A 23,925-nucleotide genomic window follows, 5' to 3' on the forward strand; every position below is an offset into this window, starting at 1 on the left:
AGAGTGGAGCCTTGGTGTCTCTGTGTCAAACAGGTTCTCCAGGTGATTCTCAGGGATACTAATGTTTGAGAACCACTTATACAAGGCTTTCCTTGTGGGAAGGCTTACACAACCAGTGTAGAGCAGCTCTTTTTATTAGATGCTTAATCTCCAAAATAATAATAAGCACATTAGATGAGTTGTCACGCACAGAGCAAAGCCCATAAACATTTATCCCTTTCTTTTTTTTTAAGCCTTTATCCTTTGTGTCAAGTGGCATGGGACTAATGTGTATAAAAAATGAGAAATATGCCTCCTGCTCTTTTGGTTTTCCTTAGCACTGGGAATTTGCCCCAAATAGTGTGCACTATCTCCTGAGCCTTTGGCAGCGGCTGGCAGCCTCTGTGCCATACGTGAAAGCCACAGAGCCCCACATGCTGGAAACTTATACTCCTGAGGTCACCAAAGCCTATATCACATCCCGTTTGGAATCTGTGCACATCATCCTGAGGTAAGGAAACTGGGACAGCCGCCTGGTGTCAGACTTGCCAGAGGTCAGACACCCAGTTGGCGAAAGCGCACTTGACATGGGCCTCGTTGGAGCTGATGCCGTTAACGGCCGTTTCCTCATGTCAGCCGAATAGCAGGTGGAGCATAAAATCTGAGAGAACAGGCTTTCTCTGCAACATCCCCATTCATGTCCCCATTTTTCTGCCCTCCTTGGCGATCTCTTTGAATCCAAGATATATCATCAGTATTCTCTTTGTCCTTGCCGATGATTCCTTTTCAACATGACAGGAACATTTATAAGCTATAGATGGTAAGAATTAGGTGTAAGTTATAGGTGCTTTAGTTTCCTGAAGAAAGAAGTAGATAACTAAGACGACACAATCCAGAACTTACTAGAAGAGGCAGAATCCTACGCAGCTAATTGCCTATTGCGTTACAGGAATGCGTGCTTTCTGTCTACCTTGACTTAACTGGACCAGAAATCTATAGCTAAAGAAATGTTAGACCCTTTCAGAAATGACCTATATAAAGTGAAGTTATTCTTGAGGGACCTTTCTTGTATGTGTGTATATCTGTATCCATATCTGTATTTTTTTGTTGTTATTTTTCAGGGGAATTGGACTCTGAAGGTCTGGGTTTTGTTTTTTTTAATCAGATCTTAATTGGCTCAGAGTCAAGTGCATTAAATTGTCATAAGAGTTTTAGGCTCGATTGTTAATGACTTGAATCCCTTCAAAATGCAAGTATTTGTGAAGTCCCCTGGAAAGCATTGTTCTGTCAGCTACATAGTTTCTGTTCCTGAGGATTCAGCTGGTTTCAGTGAGGCGTTGTTGAGGAGTGGTTACAGGTGTGGGCTCTGGGCTGGGATAGCCAGTTAATAGCTGTATGCTCTTGGGCAGGTTATTAAAAGAATTAAATTACTATGTCCTGGCCCTGTGTGTGGGCCATAGTATACACACAGCTGTGACCTCTAGTTGTGATGGTCATAGTGGTGCAGCTGCTGGGTTGTCATACTGTGATGTAGCAACGGAAGAAGAGCTTGGAGTACAACATGATTTTTAAGTCTAGGAACCGATACGTAAGGTAGAACCTGGTATAGATTCACAGTGCCTCCTCTGTGAGTCTAAAAACCAAGAAGTGAAAACTAAATTTTCTCATAAGTTGGAATCAGAACTCATTTGGTGGCAAAATTTGACATGTGCTAATATGAGACCATTTAGAGCCTTTTTGAAAACTTATGCTTTGTATGACTCTTCCTGATGGTTAAACATTTTGCTACAGGAATACTGTAGTTGCTACCCTAGAAAGTCCATTGAGGGTTCATAGCACATGCTAGGAGCATCATATTGCCTCTTTAAAAGCTGAAGAGCTCTGAATTCCAAAACATTTCTGGCCACAGTGGCCCCACACAGGGACAGGATATGTGTAGTCCCAAAGGTACTTAGAGCCAAGAACAAGCAAGAGAGTAAGAACCAAGAGCTCCTGGGGTAAGAAGCAAAGGACTGAGGGGGTTGAGGCAGACAAATGTTAATGGAGCAGGAGTTCAGGTCAAAAGCTAGAGACCAACTCAAAGAGTGTATCTAAAGAAGATGACTTTAGTGTGACCACTGTCTTCCCACTTTTTATATTATACGTTTCTTGGTAAAAGGTAGTGTTGGGATATGGGCCTCTGCCATTGGAAACGGTGGCTAAATGCAGAAGAACGAGAGGTGTCATAGTGGGGAAATCAATGGTATCTTTTAAGAGAGCCACCTTCCTTTTCCCTTGGGAGCAGGGATGGCCTGGAAGACCCTCTGGAGGATACCGGCCTGGTGCAGCAGCAGCTGGACCAGCTGTCCACCATCGGGCGTTGTGAGTACGAGAAGACATGTGCACTCCTCGTGCAGTTGTTTGACCAGTCCGCCCAGTCCTATCAGGAGTTGCTGCAGAGTGCTAGTGCCAGCCCGATGGATATCGCTGTGCAGGAAGGTGAGTGGACAGTGCTGCGGCCTGAAAAGTGGTGCTGTCTGTCCTTCACTCACTGCCACCTCTCTTTCCTCCCTGCCCCCCGAAAGGACTCTTCAGTCATACATCACCTCCATCTGCACAAAAGAATACTATGAATAAATGCCACAGGGCTAGGGGAGAGTAGCTGAAATTGTGTCTAGGTGGATGTGTTTTTAACTTCCAAGAAAGTACTGGATTCTGGGGCTCCTGGATGGCTCAGTCGGTTAACCGTCTGCCTTCAGCTCAGGTCATGATTCCAGAGTCCTGGATCCCAGGACTCTGGATCAGGCTTGCTGCTCAGCGGGAAGCCTGCTTCTCCCTCTCCCTCTGCCTGCTACTCCCCTGCTTGTTTTCTCTCTCTCTGTTAAATAAATAAAATCTTTAAAAAGAAAAAAAAAGTACTGGACTCTAAAAATAATGACCTTGTCTCATAGGGGACTGTTGGTTATCTACTGAATTTCCCCCTTGGCTTCACCCTTGCCAGAGCAGGGTAAGAAAAGTTAGACACTATGGCTTTACCATACTGTTCTTAAGATTACAGAAGCTCCTAGTAAGAAACACACCTCGCTATGAGGAGATTTCGTCAATGAAATGACCGCTGGAGGGGACACTAACAGGTCTTCTTCCTGTTGCAGGACGGCTGACGTGGCTGGTATACATCATTGGCGCAGTGATCGGTGGCCGGGTTTCCTTTGCCAGCACTGACGAGCAAGATGCTATGGATGGCGAGCTCGTCTGTCGGTAGGTGCTCTCACAGAGTCTCTCCATTTCACAGCTTTGACCGAGACCCCTCCTTTTGGGTCCTAACGTCACAGGAACTTGACATGCTTCTATTAATGCTTTCCTCCCTGTCAATAGAATATAATCTCATGAAGCTGGTGCCCAGAAAATGAAGGACTGTTACAGGTCCAGCTTTAGACATTTTATAAATACAGCAAAAATTCTACCTACAGTCTTTACTGAAAAAACATTTATAGTAATTCAGCAAGGAAATGATGGATACACAATTAGGAAAACCAGAATAGGGATTAGCTTTTAGTTTTAAGGACAGTATCTCAGAGTTAATGAAATATGGAGTGCTTTTTCCATAGCAGAGTAAGACGAAGAGGAAAATATGGTTCGGGTATCCCCAAATACGGAATTACAGAGTTTCTACAGCCTTTCAAATCTCTTGACATACACTTTTCCACCTAGAGGATTTCAAGTTATTTTGTGTCTGTGTAATTCTCATCCATCTTCCTAAAAACCTATAAATGAACATTTAACGATTTCTAAGTATTCACCTAACATAGAAATAAAAAGGCAGGATTTTGGGTTGCCTGGGTGCTCAGTTGGTTGGGTATCGCCATCAGCTTAGGTCATAATCTTGGGGTTCTGGGATCGAGCCCTGGGTTGGGCTCCCTGCTCAGCAGGGAGTCTGCTTATCCCTCTCCCTCTGCCCTTCCCCCCAATTTGTGCTCTCTTTCTCTCAAATAAATAGAATCTTTAAAAGAATAAAAAGGCAGGATTTTTTAATACTCTGCCACAGAGGTTCTCTAACCTTTTCATCAGGACTATTCACCTTCTTAAAAAGGTATTTAGAAGTATTTTTAAAATTACTTTTTTAAAAAGTATTGAGAATCTCAAAGAGTTTCTGTTTATAAAATATAGCTATTGATAGTTTTTGTATTAAAAAGTAAAACTGGGGCTCCTGGCTGGATCAGTTGGTGGAGCGTGCGACTCTTGATCTCAGCGTTGAGTTTGAGCCCCACATTGGGTGGAGAGAGGACTTAAATCTTTTTGTTAAAAAAAAAGAAAAGTAAAACTGAGAAAATTTAAATTTATTCACTTAAAAATAAGCCCCATTACATGTCAGCATAAGTAGTGTTTTTTTAAATATTTTTCAAAAAAATTAATGAGGAAAGTGGCTTTGTTTTAATGTCTGGCTCAGAAGTCAGCTGGATTCTCTTATCTGCGTCTGCATCCAGTCTGTCATGGTGTCACACGTCCAGTAGCCCCTGGACAACGCGCTGCACCCTCCTGTCAGAATGCAGGTGGAAGGATAGATCGTGTTTCAGAATTGTGTGCAAACAGACTGCAACCCTGGGGAACTGCCACCCTGAAGGGTTCTGAACTTTCCAATGCTCCCCTTAGAGATAAACACATTTTAACATGATGGCTTAGAATAGATTGGTTCCTAGACATTTCAGTCCATAATTCTTATTCAGAAAAATCCCCATTTTTCTCTTATCAGATGATGCCCATCTGCCCTTAGGTGCCTTAAACCTGACAAAAATCTCCATGGCATGTCACAGATGGCATTTTTTGAAGAGTTCAGCAAAGATTTGATAAGGATGAAGGCTAATAAGCTATCTGATTCGGCAGCCTGGTGTGATACTGCATGTGTGTCATAATATAAGTTGAGTTTAGAGAGTGTCTTGTATACTGGTTCTCACACTGAGTGTTACAGCATCATGCCTGAGTCTTATTCACTCATTATATATCAAGAATAGTTTACCTGTTCTCACATCATCAGAATGACAAGTGACTCTTCTTGCAGTAACATTCTTATTCATCCAGTATTTACACACTTGCATTCCGTATGCTTTCTTTTGGGGGGGAGGGGTGTGGGGAGGGGGTAAAGGGATGAAGTCACGGGTAGCATATCTGCTCTTGGTCTCTGGAACTTTTACCTGCCTGTGGACATTGCCCTTCATGTGTCCATCCCCTTCATGGCTCTGTGGGAAAAAAAGATTGAGAACCACGGGCTTAGTCCAGTCTCCGTCATTTTATAGATGAGGAACTGGGACTCAGAAATAAACTGCTTTACTTACAGTCTCACAGAAGTTTCAAGGAAGGTCATAACCCCGGTGCCAGTGTTTTGTTTTGTTTTCCCACTATTTTTAAGCCAACTATTAGTTCCGCCTCAGTTTTTAGTCTTGGTGGACTGGAACTTTTAAACAGCCAACCAGTTGCTCATATTCATTCTTCCGCTGTGGTTCCTGTGGGGCAGAAATGGAGAATTCTGTTCTCTCAGCAGAGCACTGAGCCTGCAGAGAATGCCTTTCAGATAGGATGGGTAAGGAGAGGAGACATAGAGGCCTACTTGAGGGTAGGTTGGATTTTCTAGAGTGATCAGGATATCCTGCTGTTGAGAGAATCATTGCTCTTCTTCCTCTAGGGTGCTCCAGCTGATGAACCTAACAGATTCTCGCCTGGCTCAAGCGGGTAATGAGAAGCTAGAATTGGCCATGCTGAGCTTTTTTGAACAGTTTCGTAAGATCTACATTGGGGACCAGGTGCAAAAATCCTCTAAGGTAACAGGCGCTCGGTTGGCTCCACTTGGTTCTCACTTACGCTTGCAGAATTGCTGAGAAACGTGATAGCAGTCCAGACACAGATTACAGTGTCAGGATGGTCCAGATGTCTCTTCTTCATCTGTAGAATTTTGAGAGGTTCATCCAAGAATTGGGTCCATTTCTCTAGTGTTCCATGTGCTTAACAGATGGCTGGTCAAAACATCTGGTGGTCTCAATGTTGGCATTTCTCAGTCTCTGTACATGAACTGATGTTCAGAACAGCAGAAGGTTTTGACAGTCTTTGTCATCTTGGGGTGAAGGGTACTGGTAAGATAGCTCAGCATCTCTCTAGAATCAAGTAATACTTAGAAACTAGTTTACCCCTTCAACAAAGACTTCCCCTACACTTTTGTCCATTTTCTTCCCACATCTTACCCCTGAATAAGGACAAAAAACAATGTTGGAATGTGATTTTTCTAATCCATATTTTCTGATTACTTTCTCTTCCCTTAACACAACACCAGCTGTACCGCCGACTCTCAGAAGTTCTTTGCTTGAATGATGAGACCATGGTCCTGAGCGTCTTCATAGGAAAAATGTAAGTGTTTGGCTTGCCATCAGCAAGAGTCCCTTGCGATCCTGTTGCAACTGTAAAATGTGATCTTGGCATTATGCTGCCAGTGCCTTGGTATTCTAGCATTGATCGTTTGCGTCAGAAAATTGTGCATTTGAGTGTGTGACAAGCTGTGCTTAGAGATATGGCCCGGCCCCAGAGCATTCCAGGCTTGTACAGGCAAGGATTTAATTTTGTTCATGTGGAATCTCATCTCTAGCTTCTGGAATCACCGGTGAAACCCTGTCATGGCATTAGCAAAATGGACCTCCCTCCCACCCATGATTGGTGCTCAGCCTCTCACCCAATCACCCAAGGATGCCCAGAGTGGGCATTCACTTTCTGGTGCTGATTTCCACTAGGTGCCCCTCTCTCAAGGAGGAGAGCCTCACTTTAAAACAGGCTTTTCCTATCACGAAGCATCACACCCTTTGAGAGTCTTGAATCTGCAAAATGGAGTGCTATTTGAATTGTCTTCAAAGTTGGAGCTCCTAATTGGCCCTTTTGCGTTTGTTTTGTTTTCGTTTTTGTTTTTTTAAGTTCTGCCCCTTTGTTCACATTTTCCCCTTTTTAGGAGCTCAGTATCTCAAAGCACACACTAGGAGCCAAATATTTTACCCAGGGCTGTGTGCAAAGTGACATTTTGCCCCCTTCCAGCCATCCCAATCCTAAACACTCATATCCATGAGCTGGTTAATAATTTAAGATGCACAAAACAAAGGGGGTCTAAAGGACTCTGCCAGCCAAGAACCCGGAAGCAAGGGCTACTAGAATTCTGCAGCTGACAGTGGATGGTGCAGGTGCAGAATTGCATACGTCTGCATGTTATCACTGCCGCAGAAATCTCTTACCCTTGCTGCAGAAATCAGCCCTGGAGTGCCCCAGAATTCCAAGGGCCTGGGTATGGGCCAGTGTAGCTTTGGAACCAAGTAGTGAAGATTATCTGAAGGATAATTTTTCTAGTCAACCAAATGTAAGTACGGAGATTTTATACCCATTTTTTGTGGTTGTGATGTCTGTGAATTGGTGATGCAGATGTGTGGTGACTCTTGATGGATGATTTTCTTCTTCTCCCAACTCTCAAGGAAACCAGGCAAATCAAAAGTATCTCCTGCTTTTTTTTTTCTTTTTGTCCTCCAGCATCACCAACCTGAAGTACTGGGGCCGCTGTGAACCGATCACTTCTAAGACACTACAGCTTCTCAATGACCTCTCCATTGGATATCCTTTTCTAAGCCGGCTTCTGTGCACAGCAGGAACTGTGGCTTGCCACAGTCTTAGAAATCATGCCCTCCTGCTCTTTCCACTTTCACTTAGTTTTCATGTGTGCTCAGGTATCCTCCATTCTCCTGGGAGCCAAAGGCAGTACCCATACAGAATCCAGGGATAATTCCAGACTCCAAATGTGAGCCACCCCACGACAGTTTCTACAGATTTCTCCCTGGTAATCTCTAAGATCCAGAAACACCCAGCAGATCAGTATACACTCCGTAGCCAATATTTTTGCATCCTCCCTGATGCAGAGTCCATCTTGATTGTCTGTCAGCCTTTTGGTAGAAGCCACCTGATTACAAGCTCTGCAGTAAAAGTAGTGGCTGCACTCCTTCTTGACTTGACTTGGACTAAGTCTGCCATAAAGTTTGAATTGCTCTGAGACAGACTTCCATAAGCAGGGGTCTGCAAGAGACTAAACCCTATAAAAATGAGTGACTTTTTTCTCAGTCATCCCAAAGATTGTACATAGCTAGTACCATTCTAAATGCATAGGACAGAACTTTATTCACCACACACAGTGGGTGCCTGAGGCAGGGATTTAGGGCTTAATTCCCTGTTAGAAGCCCCAGTGAGAGAAGCTACCCTAGGATATTCATGATTCTTGGGGGAAACTGCTGGGTTTTATCTCTTTTCTTACAGATGGGAGTTTGGTATGGGTATTCGGTCATTGATCAGTTAAATACCGCTTAGAAGAGAACACATCTTTTTTTCCATTTGGCGGGTGTCATATTCAAGTGTTTAAGGAAAATAAGAGAATCTGGGTATGGAAGTCAAAGGCAGGAAAGAAACTGCTTACTTTATCCTAGAAAGCTGCATTCTGCATCATAGGTGCCTCATTTGCACACACTTTCCTTGACCTTCTCTCTTTGTCTTCACGTACAGCAGTGTAAGGAAACTGGTGAAGCTTAGTGCGGTACAGTTCATGCTGAACAATCACACGGTGAGTGCTTCGCTCCTTTTCCTGGCTCTCTCCTGCTAGCCACACGCGCTTCCTCCGCAGCCATACACAGGAGATGTTCTCAGTTGAGGCCCACAGTGCCTCCCCAGCCAGAGACTGCTCCCCGACTCCCTTCACACCGCCAGATCACACTTCACGGGCATCTGAGCGGCTCCCTGAGAGCGGGGTGATCGGAGTTACGATGACGCTACCTACTACTATTCATGCAAAGATAAATTAGTTGTAGACAACAACTCATACTCTTAAGAATGACGAGATAGCCATTAGCTTGAAAAGGCTCAGTAACTCTGAAATTCCTGGCTTGCCTGTGCCCATGTTTTACCTTTTTAACTTGTCTTCTTTTCTTTCAATAGAGCGAGCACTTTTCGTTTCTGGGCATTAACAATCAGTCCAATCTGACAGACATGCGGTGTCGGACTACGTTCTACACAGCACTTGGGCGCCTCCTCATGGTGGATTTAGGTACTGCAGTAAACCCTGGAGGCTTGGTGGTAGTCTGGCGCGGTGTCAATTCTTACTTGAGCACAGAAAACTAGATGTGGGGGAGGTCTTTCCTGTTGTTTCAACAGTGACAGAACTCTCTGAAATAAGTCTGGTTTCACCAAGAACACATCACGCTATCATGGTCCCTGTAACTGGAAGAGAAGAACAGTATGTGCCAGAAGTTTCCTCTGATGTGCAGTGGGTTTAAAACCTATTCATATTTCTTCTCTGAAAGTTAGGAGAATTGAGAGTCTTAAATGCATCTTGTTGGCCAGGTAAACCGTCCACCACAAATGAAGGCACAACCCACCTAAGACCATCAACAGAATCTTCCTTTCATTAGCATGTGTGAACCCACAGGGCTGAAGAACCTTTCTAGCTCTGCTGTGATACTAGCAGTTTTGGGTCAACTAACGTAATGACTGAGACCTAGTGCTGTCATCCTCATTTTGAGCTTATTTAAGTTTCATCCTACCACATAACATTACAAAACCTTCTTGCTTTCTGGAAGATGGGTGAAAAGAGAAGCGTGAAGAGAGCCTCCACAAGCACCCGATTCAAGTATGAGTCTCATCAGGTTCTCATACACCAGACTCAGTCCTTCCTTAGCTGACTGTTAGCTCTCACTTAAGGAGACGTAGATAAAAATGTAGTATCTTATACACATCTGAGTCTCTGGTATTGTGGCTCAGTGTCGAAAAACAATGTGGACGTCCGTGCAATGGATGATTTCTGCCTTCTTCTATATTAAAAATGATCTATTTACATTTCATTCTGAAATTACTAATAATACCCGTGGGGTATATGGTAAAGGGGCCTACTTGAATTATTCTTGGGTCTGCTCGCCTGTCATACTATCTTCTCTTCCTTGCGTACACAGCTTTGTATTTTTTATACTGGAGTCACAGACTAGTTGTTTCCCTTGCAGGAGAGGATGAAGATCAGTACGAGCAGTTCATGCTGCCACTCACGGGAGCATTTGAGGCTGTGGCCCAGATGTTTAGCACTAACAGTTTCAACGAGCAAGAGGCAAAGGTGAGTCCTTCACCCACTGGTTGACCAGCTTCTGCTTTCTGGCAACCCCTGACAGAGACTAGATTAGCTAGCACTGCAGAAAATAATGCTCATCCAAACATTTTCCACTGATTTCACTTTGTATTTAACCTCTTGGACTCCTGGGATTTTGAGATAGAAGAACCAGTAGATTTATAAAGTCTTTTATTTTTATGCTAAAATGTGTTCTTAAGCAGCACTTGGGATTTTTTTTGTCTACATTTTCAAATGTAATAACGTAAAGTTATTTCTAACGTAAAGTTATTTTATATGTTTTCCTATTACCTTTTTAATCTCTGTTGTATCTTCAGTGTTGTGTTCCCCTTTCATTTTTAATACTGCTTGTTAGTGCTTTCTTTTGTTCTAGATCAGTCCTGCCAGAGATGTATTTATTAGTCTTTGCAAAAATAGGGGGTTTTTTTGCTTTGTTTAAACTCTTGTATCTGTATTTTCTGTTTCATTTTTTTCTTGGGGTTTCTCCATTGTTCTTCTTTTCAGCCCTCCTTCTTTCCTAATGTAAGCATTTAAAACTATAACTGTCCCTCTAGACCTCTAGGTATATCATTCCACATGTTGGTTTTGGATGTTGGGTTTTTTTTAATTGTTAAAAAAAACATATAAAGTAAAATTTACTAGCTTAACCATTTTTAGTTGTACGGTTGAATAGTATTAAGTATGTTAACATTGTTATGCTCTAAGCTTCCAGAGTCTACAGTTTTTATATGTAATGTTTTCATTATCATTCAGTTCTTTGTATTATTTAATTTCCATTAAGATCTCTTCTTAAATGACAGGAGTCATTTAGAAGGCTTTGTGAATTTCCATATATATGGAATTTTAAAGTTACCTTTAGTTATTGATTTTGGCTTTCAGAATGATTATTTCTTGGTTTTGCTCTCCCCATGTTCACACACACCTGTTCTCCTTAACTATATAGGTCTCTACACCAAAACCAGAAGACACTAGGTTATTAGTATTTGTAGGACTTTCTTGCAGTGTTCATAATGACACTGAGGCTGAATTACAGTCACGGAATAGCCAGGACTATGGTCCCGAAAATGCCAGGCTTTACCTAATATTCTAAAATTCTGTTTTCATCTTTAGAAAGGCTCTCAGTTTTCTGTCTCCAAATCATCAGGGAAGTCAGAGAGCAACAGTACTTTGTCCAGCTCTCTCTCCTCTTTATACCAGTGTCTTGAGATATGTGCCATTCAAAGCTGTTAGTGTGGAGCGTGGCGGTAACTTGAGCTTGAATACCAGCCGGTTCCAGGGATAACTGAGGGAGATAGTGAATAGCCGCCCTTTTCCCCATCACTTTAGTTCCATACAAAGCAAGTAAAATTTATGAAAAGAACTATTTTGGCCATGAGCTACGAGCATGATCCATGTCTTTGTTACACTTCATGTAATAAGTCTCTAGAGTGACCATGTCTTAGACTTGAAAACAGCTTATGTATTAGTTTAGGAACAGAACTTCGCTTAAAATAGGCTGTTATGTTAGCAGAAGTGCGATCATTTTTGACCAATGAATCAGGACATCCATATGTGCCATGTCCTTGAGCCTAGTGATGACTATTAGTTTTTCAAGGCAGTTTTATTGCTGTTCAGGGCCCATAGGACAAGTAAAAGTTCTACTGAGAAAGAGCATTGGATTTGGAGTCTTGATGGTATGAGTCTTAACCCTGGCCCTCTTGCCACCTAGCCTCGTGATGCTGGGCAAATCTGACCTCTTAGGCTGCAGTCTCTTCTATAAAAGTGTCCTTTACAGCTCCAGGATTGACAGTCTTATTTCCAGGCACCCCAGCCAGAGGGGCGGGTAACCTGTAGGCTTCTTTGTCCTCTTCCCAGCAGGGTCTCCAGTTGATTTCCTGTGGTTCTGGGGCCTTTGTAATTAGTTGTGGGACCAACCTTTAGGATATATATTCCTTCTCCCCCTTCTTGTGTAAACGTTTTGGCCATTTCTTCTTTTTTTCTAACTCTTCTTGAATCAAGCTTTTTTGCTTTTCCATTTTTTACGTAACGAATTATCACATCAGTGTGATGTGATAAACTTTGTCAAGTTTTAAAACTAAAGTTTTAAATTTAATTAAAGTTTTAAAACTTTATCAACCTGTTTTTGCTGTGATGGACCAGGAATCACTGCTTTTTTTGTATATAACAAGCTTCCAAAACTAATTTTCCAAGTGAAAAAGATTACATCCTAGTGTGGAAGAGATCAGTTCAGAATATCTGGGAAGGAGTATTTGTTGAGTGGTAGAAGAATTTTATTAACATTTGTGAAATCCCCACCAAAGTGGTTATAGGTTTGGTTTTTCTTCTATTTTAATATATTTTTGCCTTCTACTACAGCGAACTCTGGTTGGCCTCGTAAGAGACCTGAGAGGGATAGCTTTCGCCTTCAATGCCAAGACCAGCTTCATGATGCTGTTTGAGTGGATGTATCCTAATACAGACCAGGAAGGTCTGCCACTGAAAGCCCTAACTGGAGTGCGGATGGGCGGTGGAGTCATCAGGAAAGGGAGAGGGAGGGGGAGGATAAGGGAGGCAACGAAGGCGAAGGGTTTCCCCAAAGACCTGCCCTATGTCTTGTTAGCTGCCATTCCACAGTGGCTTAATGGCAGAGGGCTGCCTGCTTGGGTCAGACAGACAGGCAAACGAATGAGGTCGTTTCCCACGTTCTGTTCTGGGTCCCAGGTATAAATGCCTATGGAACTGCTGCACATGAAGTTTGCTTCAGTCAGGAGAAAGAGACATTTCAGTCTGCCAAAAAAAGATAGCTTTCCTAGGAATGAGAAAGTCCAACCTTGAATTCATAACCTTGAACAAATCCTTTCAAAGCTGAATGCCTCTGTTTCTCCAATAGTTATATAACAGAAATAGCTTATTTCCTATCATGTCACAGAAGGGAAAAGAAGATAAATTAACAATATGAGACACATTATGCTCTTCGGGACCAAGTCATTATGTAAATGGCAGTGCATTATTACATGCTTATTACAATTTCAGGAGCACACAGTCACTGTAGCACCTTTGGGTGAAAAAGACTACAAGATTAGCAAGCAGGAGACAGGCAGGTGTAGACTTTCATTCGATAGTTTGTGCTTAACCAGCGCAGAGAGATTACTTTTGGTTCTGTACCTTCCTGGATTTAGAATTCTTCCTTAGCTTTTCACTTACAGATATCCATCCTACATGCCAATTCTCCAGCGGGCAATTGAGCTATGGTACCATGATCCAGCCTGTACCACTCCTGTGCTCAAGCTGATGGCTGAATTAGTTCATAACAGGTAAGCCGGATGAAGATTTTCAAAAGATCGACTGCCCTTTCATCTGAGAGAACTCTGGAACAAGAGATTTTCTCTCATTTTTGGGCAGATTGTAGAAGATAGTAAGATTCACTGCTTTCAGAATTTGAAAAACGTCTCTAAAAGTTAATGTGTATATGTTTTTGTTTGTTTGGAAGAAGGGTGTCCCAGCCACACAAAGTCGTAGCTGCTTCAGGAAATAAGTCACTTTGGAAAGAGTCTTTTAAAATAACCCATTTTTATGAGAGGTGAATCTGGCAACCTGTATTCCAATTTCCCCGCCCACATATAAAAGTTAACATTTAGTAATGGTGTCATGTCCACCACATTTCATAAGTTCACATTTCAGAAAAGACAATTGAGAGTGATGCCAGACATATAAGAATATCCATTTTTAAGAAAGGTGTCTGTTTGGCAAAGTGCAGCTGGATGAGTAATGATTTACTTAAGAAGAAAGTAAGGCAGACTTCCAAAATACCAAATCTTAAATTTGCCCAAGAATTTAGGGATGGAAGAAGAGAAAAATCCACCCCCTTGACTTCACTAGAATTCCGGGTCTGTGTATCTGCCCCTCATGGCACTCCTGAGAGAATTAATTTTTTTTAAGAGTTTTTTTTTTTTTTAATTTGATAGAGATCACAAGTAGGCAGAGAGGCAGGCAGAGAGAGGAAGGGAAGCAGGCTCCCTGCTGAGCAGAGAGCCTGATGCGGGGCTCAATCCCAGCACCCTGAGATCATGACCTGAGCTGAAGGCAGAGGCTTTAACCCACTGAGCCACCCAGGCACCCTGAGAAAATTAATTTTTAAAACTACTTTAGTGAGGGGGTAGGTAGTACTCAAAGAGCCTAGAGCCTCTACTCTCTGCCAGCCACTTTCCTAGCTGTTGTGCCAGACAAAACCTCTCCCCTCTTAGATGTTACGTTCTGCGAGAACAAATAGTAAAACAAGCATGGAAAATCATTTCAAATAGTGATAAGTGCTGTGAAGAAAAAAGTTAATAAAACAGAGGAATTGAAGGTAAGGAGGGTCAGAGAAGCAACCTCTAAGAGAAGGTGATATTTAAGCTGGGATCTGAACGACAAAAGAGACTCTGATAGCCCTGCAAAAATAAGGGGAGAGAGCATTCTAAACTGCGAAAACAACTACAAAAGACCACCCTCCACACCAGAGGAGCCTACAGCTGAAAACAGCTACAAAAGCCCTCAGACGGGATGAGCTCACTGGGACTGGAGACAGAAAAATGCACTGGCTGGAGCACGGTGGATGAGGGAGGACATTGGAGGGGAGGAGTCAAAGGCACGTGGAGGCCCAGTCCTGTGGTGACTTAGTACAGCAGCAGTGAGGAAGGCGCACGCGTTCTCGTGCCAGCGGGAAGCTGCCGAAGAGTTTGAAGCACGGGATCACAGTGATCTTGTTGACAGTACTGAAAGATATCCCTCTACCATGTGAGGAAGGGAACTGTAGAGGGACGGTAGTGGAAGCAGAAGAACGTAGAGGAATTGGATAGATTCGGGGCATGTTATGTAGCACTAGACCTTGATGGATCCAACGTGGGGAGGAAAGGAAAGAAGGGTCAAGAAGGATTTCTGAGTTTGAGGCTTTAACCAACTACAGTCAGTAAAAGTCCCAACTAGCAGCTCATTAAAAGGTGGCACAAAGCAAAGAGGGGCTCTGGTTCAGGGGACAGTCAGGAACCCAGAGCTCAAGTTGTTTAAAACACTTGCCTCACCCACTTTCTCTGGTAGCAGCGCCAGTTCCTTCGCCTCTTTCCTTCTTATCAAGGGGTAACAGTGCTTGTACCCTCCCTTGGTTGCCACTGAAGCTATAAAGGTAAAGGCAGGTTAATGTCTAAAGGGCTATGATTGAGTACTTCTAAGAAATGACTATTGCAGAAGCCATATTTTAATCAAAATGGAGAATTTTAAGAGAGTAGTTTCATCTTCTGCCTCACTTCCATTTCTTGTAAATGTTTTCAGTTTGAGAAGCAGAACTTGAGTCTAGCATGTCAGTCTTCAAGATAGAAGCTCTGTCACTGGCTAATACCTTTGACTTGGTTATTCTGCATTAGGATAGGTAATCTGCACATCTTAGTGCAAAAAGAATCACCCAGGGTACTCCGATGAGAGCCTGAGTACCGTAGTCTTCCAGCAGCATAACTCTGACTTTCTCTGCCTCTGTGTTCTCTGCTCAGGTCCCAGCGACTACAATTTGATGTCTCTTCCCCCAATGGCATCTTACTCTTCAGAGAAACCAGCAAGATGATAACAATGTATGGTACGTGCTTTAGAGGAGGATAACCCCGGGAGGGAATTCCAGCTCAGTCACCACACTGTATGCAGTGTAGGCGAGCCCTGGCGCCAGCCAGGATGGTATTATAAGGCCAGCTGGCACTGAGGGCCTCCCAGTAGGAGGGTTGAGCTGATGACCTAAACTATTAGTAATAATGTGGTTTTACACATGTACATGTCATATGTCTGTCTACTCAGGCAATCGCATCCTGACACTAGGAGAGGTCCCAAAGGATCAGGTCTATGCACTGAAGCTCAAGGGCATCTCCATCTGCTTCTCCATGCTGAAGGCAGCCCTCAGTGGGAGCTATGTCAATTTTGGAGTCTTCCGTCTCTATGGAGATGATGCCCTGGACAACGCTCTCCAGACCTTCATCAAGCTGCTCCTCTCCATTCCCCACAGTGACCTCTTGGTAAGCACTAAGCTTTGTTGACAAGATCTGAGCCCCTCATCGTATTCAGGTGTTTTTGTTTTGGGGTTTCGCTTTTTGGTTGTTTTGCCTGACACTGTGGTTGAATGTTTCTCTGGAGAACTATAAGCTAACTCTAACTAGCTCTTTTGTCTTCCCATCTGAAGGGAACTGAGCTGTTTTGTTTAAGATCTTGCTCCCTGTTGGGGTGCCCGGATGGCGGAGTCGGTTGCGCATCCAACCCTTGTTTTCAACTCAGGCCCTGATCTCAGGGTCATGAGATCAAGCCCCATAGCAGGCTCTGCGCTCAGCTGGGAGTCTGCTTGAGATTCTGTCTCCCACTCTTATTTTCATTTCTTAGAAGTACTAAATCCCTCTCATGCTCTCTCTCTCAAATAAATAAATCTTAAAAAAAAAAAAAAAAAAAAGAAAGAAAGAAAAAGTCTTGCTCCCTGCATATTGAGGTGCACAGTGCCTAAGCAGATTTTTGTCCTCTTCTCCCACAGGACTACCCCAAGCTCAGCCAGTCTTACTATTCACTACTGGAAGTCCTGACCCAGGACCACATGAACTTTATTGCAAGCCTGGAACCTCACGTCATCATGTATATTCTCTCTTCCATTTCTGAAGGACTTACTGCACTTGGTCAGTACCTGGATTGGTTGCTTTTTACCTCTTAACAGAAAGGGAAGATTTTGCTCTTGTATCCAAAAGTGTATGTTTGTATGACTCATGGATATATTCTCATCCAGAAATACTTATTGACCCTATCCTGAGGACCAAGCACTGTGCTAGGCAGTAAGGATACAGTAATTATTAATAACCACAGCCCTTGTCCTTTAGGAGCTTTTTATTTGGTAGATGAAACAGACAGGTCGACAAGTGCCTGTTTACTGCGCTTACCTACTTACGCACCACAGTGGGGCTGAGGAGGGAGTGCTGTGAGAGCTGTCAGGAAGAACACCTACGCTCCTGGTTTTGAGCAAGTGGGGTAAAACAAGGCTAGCCAAAAGCACTGATGAAAAACGATGGGCCAGAAAGCTGCACGGGCATTAGGTTAGTTGGGAGGCTTCCTAGCAGGAGGAACAGCAAGTACTAGCACCCGCAGGCAAGAGAGAGTCCGGAAAGCCCGACGCCCGACACATGGTGCAGAGGACCCACTGGTACAGGGGAGCCAGAGGGAGGTGGGCGGGACAAATCCGAAGACCAGGCAGGGGCCCTCATGCTCTAACCCGAGGACAGGGAGGCTGTGGAAGGCACTCCCGCAGGCAGCTGCATGGGTTTTTCCTCCTCCTCCACCTGGCTCCTGCCAACTCTTTTGTCCTAGGCTACCTTTGACCAGGCTCAGTAGGTATGCACGTATTCAGAGAACAAAATACATTTTTTTATATTAAGCTGAGCAAAACAAATAGGAAGATTAAGTCAACTGTAAAATAATCACAATATATTGCAAGTGCACACAGAATGACTTTCGGATTGCCTGCTGTGGTGAGTTACACTTCCGTGCCCCTGCTTTGATTGGCATTGATGTCCAGCAGGGTGCAGACCCATACTTGGGACAGTCCAGCCAAGGGCTCCGACCCTGCTCTGTTTTATAGCTTCTTGAAAATTGAGGGACCTCTGTGTAAACAGAAACAGAAGGGTTGACTCTTTTAAGGGTTCATCCCTTTGTCCTCTGGCTTGTGGCTCACCTCGTCAGAGCTCTGTCTGCAAGCTGTGCTGCAGTGTCCCCTTTGTAAAATGTGTAGACGAGTCTGCAGCTCCCCCACCCCCGCCAGGCCCACCATGCTCCCTGCAGAATGCTTCATAGATAAAGGATACAGTATCTCTAACAAACTCGACATGTCAGGAAGCTGTATGAAGCTGGCTTTAATGGCCTCCCCCAGTAACTCAAACTTTTGGATTCGTATCACACCTTGTCCAGTTTTGAGCAGCGTGATCTGGAGGCAAGTCATATAACCTCTCCAAACTTTGGTTTATTTGTTAAAATGGAACAACTACCTCCCAGAGTTCTCAAGAGGATAAATTAGAGATAATATCTATAAAGTCCTTAGCATAATATCTGGCACAGTAGAAGTACTTGCTGTATGTAAATTATTCGTTATTTTTTATGAAGCAGAAGACATATATCTACACCACATTGAGTCAGTAATGTCAATATTATTAATGCGTGTTGTCTATTACCACATGCTCACTTTCAAACTTAGAATTGGACCTTGTTATATGATCAGGGTGAGAAGTCAACAGAAAGCACCCAAGCGCAGGCCTTGTCTGAGCTGGGGACAGTTCCCTGTCTGCCGGGGTACTTCTACCTCTTTTACCTCTGCCTCTACTGGAGCTCAGCTAACGGCAGTCCCTGAGCTGCCCACGTCACCATCAGCAGCCCCATACCCCTGCTCTAATCCACCCCTGCGCTCTTTCTTCCAGACACCATGGTATGCACAGGCTGCTGCTCTTGCCTAGACCACATCGTGACATACCTCTTTAAGCAACTGTCACGGAGCACCAAGAAGAGGACGACACCCCTGAACCAGGAGAGTGACCGCTTTCTGCATATCATGCAGCAGCATCCAGAGATGATCCAGCAGGTAAGGAACGTGAGCATCAGGCGGCAGTGTGGGGGTCCTGCAGTGTAAGAACCTCTGTGAGAGAGGAAAGGGCAAGCAAAATGGGGAGTCCCATCTCACCAGCCTCATGCTGCCGAAACGAAGTTCATGCCTTAAAATTGCAGTGGATTTTGAGTTTGCCGTAATCATCAGATGTTTTAAAAATCTGGAAAAAAACAAGTTCTGAATTGCTTTTCCAAGTGTCACACCAACCCCTGAGCCTTGGACGTGACCTCCTTCTACAACAAAGGCCGGGCTCACCCGTTGCTATAAATGGAGTGTGAGTTAGCAGTTTCCAGCTGTAAAGCTTGTACTCCCATTTGCAGAATGGGAACAAGAATACAGGATAAAAGGAAATAACTGACCACACAGAGATCAAACCATATGTTTGCCATTGCTTTATTTGTGTGAGGCATCTTTCTAGAAGTAAGATTTGCAAAAATATACTAGATAAAAATAGATAAGGAAATGGGATGGATGGAATTATTTAGCTTTTAGCTACTAGTTAATTTTAACCAATCTCATCTTTGTCTGCATTGTTCTCTAAAGAAACACTGAAATAATTCACATTCGCCTCACATTCCCAGAATGTTACAAAGCTGTCTCCTCTGAGACAAGTACCTGGGAGCTATAGTGTAAAGGGATTTTGCCTACTCTGATCACTGTTTAACCTATCCCGTTCCCCCCAAAAATCAGGGTGAACTTGGAAGATCCGTTTTTAAAGGAATTGTCAAACCATTTAAAGAACAGGAAATACCTTAGAAAATTTAAGTTGTAATAGAAGATTAAAATAAAACTTCATAAACTATTTGCCTGGTTTACCCTAGACAGAAGAGGCCTTCAACCCAATGAACTCTTCTGTTTAGAATCTGTAAGTCTGTCTTGGGTAGCTACACACTAGATCACTGCCTCAGATTCTGCATTTCCAGATGCTGTCAACGGTGCTGAACATCATCATCTTTGAAGACTGTAGGAACCAGTGGTCAATGTCACGGCCCCTACTTGGCTTGATACTACTTAATGAAAAGGTAAGAGAGCCAGCTCCGTGGTGCCCAGAGCCAGAAGCATGGGTAAACACACGGTTGGCTATCATTTTCCAGGGCACTGTGAGAAACATTATAGGAACGCCCCACGATGGTGAAACAGAGGAGAATACAGCCCCATTTTCTGAGCATGTACTGTTCATGCTTTGAACGGCACATAATCACTGAACTGTTAGAAGTCAGCATGTGTGGCAATTCAGACAAAGGATGAGGAAGTGTTACCAGGAGAGAGTATACCTGGAGAGCAGACCACCAATGACCTAAATTCTAGTTCCTGCTCCACCACAAACATAAGGAAGTCCAGAGATCCTGTAGAAGAACCTGGATCAGTGGCACCTGGCTGACTCAGCTGATCGAGCATGTGACTCTTGATCTCAGGGTTGTGGATTCAAGCCCCACATTGGGTGTAAAATTACTTAAAATCCTTTAAAAGAAAAAAAATAGACCCTGGATCAGATGACCTTTAGAGTGTTTACAAATTTAAAACTCTGATTTTTAAGTAAGATGAACATACATGGTCTTGGAAATAGTTACAAACAATGTACCCCATTTGGGTAGGTAATTCCATGTCTTGGAGAACATCCCTTCAGCCCTGCAGATGAGGGAGGTCCAATCCCTGTCTCCTCTCCTTACCCTGTCTCACTCCTTGCCCCACAGTATTTTTCTGACCTAAGGAACAGTATCGTGAACAGCCAGCCCCCAGAGAAGCAGCAGGCTATGCATCTGTGTTTTGAAAACCTGATGGAAGGGATCGAGAGGAATCTTCTTACGAAAAACAGAGACAGGTGAGTGTAGAGGCCCTGCCGAGAAGTCCTAAGCAATTTCCCAAGTCATCGAACAGGGGAGACTCCTTGAGACTCTTCTAGAGACCATCTCAAAGCAGTGCTGTCCAGTAGAAAAGCAGGCCGTGTACATACCTTTGAACCTTTTAGTAGCCACATTAAAAAGGGTAAAAAGATATAGACAAAATTTCATTTTAATATGCTGTATTTAACATATGCAGATAATATGTAATCCATACTTTAAAATTGAGAATTTTAACATTCTTTTTATTGTACTAAGTCTGCAAGATCCTGTGTATTGTATACTTAAAAGGCATCTCAAGTCAGATGCTAAATATTCATTTGAAACACTTGATTTGTATTAAGACTTCATAAAATGTACAGTTGACAAAGCAGATTCCCATATTCAGGTATACCAGACATACTTAGAAGTTGTCTGGTTGTCAACTGAATAGCAGGCTTTTCTGAATCAATGTTTAGGTCTTATTTAATTTTAATTAATTAGAAAAATGGCATTTTAATTTAAAATTAATTAAGGTACAATCAGGGAACTGAATTTGAACTTACAGCTAATATGCATCAGTTCTTTGGTTGCACTGGGCACATTTCAAGGGCTCAGTGACCCTGTGGGGCGAGTGGCTACCATATTGGACAGCACAGCACTATACCACAGGTCTCCAGCATTAAGCATTAAATCAGCCTCATTCTCTTCATGCCCTCACTTTGGGAGGGTTACTTCCCACCTCTGTCAGATTCCTTTTGTTTTGCCATGAGCCCGTGGTGGCCCTCAAAGCCCCAGATTTGACCAGATCTCAAGGTCTGCCACAGGGTCGTCACATTGAAAGGGTTGGAGAACTAGTCCAGCTTTCCCTTAAGGTCTGAAGACTGAGGTTAACTGACCTTGGAAACAGATTCATACGTTCTGCCTCTCAGTAGCTGCTTCTCTGCCAGAACTGTTTTAGGCCAAGACCTTTCCCCTCCACCCTCCTCCCCCAACCTACATGCATCCCCTCTGCAGGTTCACCCAGAACCTGTCGGCGTTCCGTCGAGAAGTCAACGACTCGATGAAGAATTCCACTTATGGCGTGAATAGCAATGATATGATGAGCTGACACCTTCTTGGACTCTACCTGTACAGAGCAGCGCCCCTTTGGTCTGGCCCAGAGGGGCAAACAATTACTAGGGAGAGGGCCTGGCTGACCCTGGCTCCCTCCTCCAGGGGTGTGGGGAAAATGGCAAAGTCAACTGGCTACTTCCCCAGGGAATAGGGGTGTGCGTGCACTCACTAGGGGGCAGGGCGCTGCTGGTTCCCGGGGGGTTGGGTGGGAAGGGTGGTGGGAGGAGATAGAGACACAAATGTGTGAGACTCCAGCCCCTCCTCCTGGGGCCGCCCCAGGGGGTGGGGGGGATCCCCCAGTGTCCTGCCACAACCTGCCTTGTATAAACATGTACATTTTTTCATAACATTTTGAACAAGGTTTATATTGACTCAAGTTTAAAAACAAAAAGTGTGACTGAAAAATTTTTACAGAGTCTAGTGCACCAATGCTGATGTGAGGGGTTGTGTATGCGAGTGAGGAAAAAATGTGTATTCTGGTGGCCTGAAGCTTTACTGGACGAGGATGTGTGAACGTGCAGAGATATATTTAGTGACACAGTGTAGAGAGGCAAAAAAAAAAAAGTAAAAATTCCAAATGTATATTTTTTCTTATTGCCCTTCCCTTGCCCCCCCAAATTATTACTTCCTGTTACTGTATTACCCTTGTTATTAGGAACTCTAAGCCATGTGGAGCACCATCCTTCCCCTTCAACCATAGATGCTGCCCTAGGTCCTGTGGCCTCTTGCAGTGACATCTAAAAGTGTTTGGTGTTCTTAGCTTCATCCTTTCTCCCACTTTGCTTATCCTCATCCTCAGACAGATGCCTCTTGCTTTTACAAGTCGGATGTAACTCTGTGATTTAGGGTTCTCAGTCTCTGTAAAGGTAGAGACCAGAGAGAAGGAATTGAGCCCGTTGCTCTCCTGGTGAGCGATTTGGAGGAGTCCACCAGAGGCCTAGCTGCGTGGCCGATAACTTTGAGTCTTCCCCAGCCCTTGAGGCAGTGTGTGTGGATGTGTGCGCGTGGATATTTATATACGTACCCTGCACTCGTGAATGTATGAACTGGAGGGAGTTCCTGCAGTGGAGGGGTTCTTAATAACAAGGTCTGCCTAGCATGAAGTATTTAACAATCTCCCGCCCCCTTAAAAATATACATTTTTATAAAATGAAAACCATAATAAATGTTTTGAATATTAAAAAAAATTAACCTACAGAAGAAAATTAATGGAGAAAGCTATTTGCCTTGTACTTTTTCCACAATTGCTGCTGCTAGTTGTACGCATCTCTAGTTCAGCTCTTGCCCATGGGACACTCATCAATTAGGTTTTATCTTTATTTCTCTCCTCTGCCCCCCAAAACAAGCCTGTTAATTTTTTTTTCCTTCTCCTCTGGCGACTGTGTGGTGAATCCTTTCTTGCGTGATCAGGTTGCGGATAGACTTGTAAGGGTGTTTGCTGCATACAGTGTAAGCATTGTGACCGCCAATAAACTTCAATGGTTTCTACTGACCTGGCTTCAGCGATCAAGTCTAGTGTGTCTGTAGGGACATGTCTCACTCTAAACACACAAAGATGTTTGAAACATGCTTTTGTAAGAGCCAGTGGATGACAGGTGCCTCTCACCCTTGCAAAATTAGCTTCTCATTCAACTAAGTCTGATTTGATTTCTTTTAAAAATACGATTGTTCTAATTGAGACAGATATAGGTACAATGCTACTGTCCACAGCTATAAAGGTGAAGCCACGCTACCTCTTCTAGGTAATAACACGGCAGCCGGCAGAGAAGTAATAATTGCAGAAAGCCCAGTTTTGTGTTAATTTTTTTTTTTAAGATTTATTTGTTTGAGAGTGCACAGGTGAGCAGAGGGAGGGGCAGAAGGAGAGGGAGATAAGCAGTGGGGAGTACAACATGGGGCTTGATCCCAGGACCCAGAGATAATGAACTGAGCCAGAGTCAAGTCTGATGCTCAACTGACTGAGCCACCCAGGTACCCCTTTGTTAATTGTCTGACCTCCGCTCCTCTTATTGTGGGCTTGACTTCATTTACTAGACCCTGACAAGTTCAAGGATAAGTTTTTTCCATATACTACTTTGCAGGCCTCATGGGCCAGAATTATCAAATGAAGAAAACTATGGTTAATGAGGACTATTTCTCATCCCCATACTGTACAGTATCTAGTTAGAAGAGAACTTAATTGCCAGGAACATTGTAACTGTACCTTGATGTGGATTTATATTCAATAAATCACAGGCTCT

The 23,925-nt window shown here is 43.5% G+C and overlaps 1 protein-coding gene across 2 annotated transcripts in view; it reads left to right on the top strand.

Annotated features, from left to right (window-relative positions):
• The window catches only part of XPO7 (exportin 7), a 90,170-nt gene extending 66,993 nt beyond the window's left edge, over window positions 1-23,177 (top strand). For both annotated transcript variants that reach the window (XM_080796506.1, XM_080796505.1), the window contains exons 11-28: window positions 318-490; window positions 2,264-2,457; window positions 3,111-3,216; window positions 5,636-5,771; window positions 6,278-6,351; window positions 7,507-7,587; window positions 8,518-8,581; window positions 8,953-9,061; window positions 10,011-10,117; window positions 12,485-12,573; window positions 13,315-13,422; window positions 15,631-15,713; window positions 15,926-16,140; window positions 16,644-16,782; window positions 18,565-18,725; window positions 19,673-19,771; window positions 20,444-20,571; window positions 21,587-23,177. In XM_080796506.1, the coding sequence (XP_080652632.1) occupies window positions 318-490; window positions 2,264-2,457; window positions 3,111-3,216; window positions 5,636-5,771; window positions 6,278-6,351; window positions 7,507-7,587; window positions 8,518-8,581; window positions 8,953-9,061; window positions 10,011-10,117; window positions 12,485-12,573; window positions 13,315-13,422; window positions 15,631-15,713; window positions 15,926-16,140; window positions 16,644-16,782; window positions 18,565-18,725; window positions 19,673-19,771; window positions 20,444-20,571; window positions 21,587-21,680 (2,160 nt within the window). In that variant the 3' untranslated portion in view covers window positions 21,681-23,177. The remainder of the gene's footprint in view (window positions 1-317; window positions 491-2,263; window positions 2,458-3,110; window positions 3,217-5,635; window positions 5,772-6,277; window positions 6,352-7,506; window positions 7,588-8,517; window positions 8,582-8,952; window positions 9,062-10,010; window positions 10,118-12,484; window positions 12,574-13,314; window positions 13,423-15,630; window positions 15,714-15,925; window positions 16,141-16,643; window positions 16,783-18,564; window positions 18,726-19,672; window positions 19,772-20,443; window positions 20,572-21,586) is intronic.
• Window positions 23,178-23,925: the final 748 nt, after the last annotated feature.

Source organism: Martes martes (assembly GCF_963455335.1).
Source record: "Martes martes genome assembly, chromosome: 2".
NCBI lineage: Eukaryota > Metazoa > Chordata > Mammalia > Carnivora > Mustelidae > Martes > Martes martes.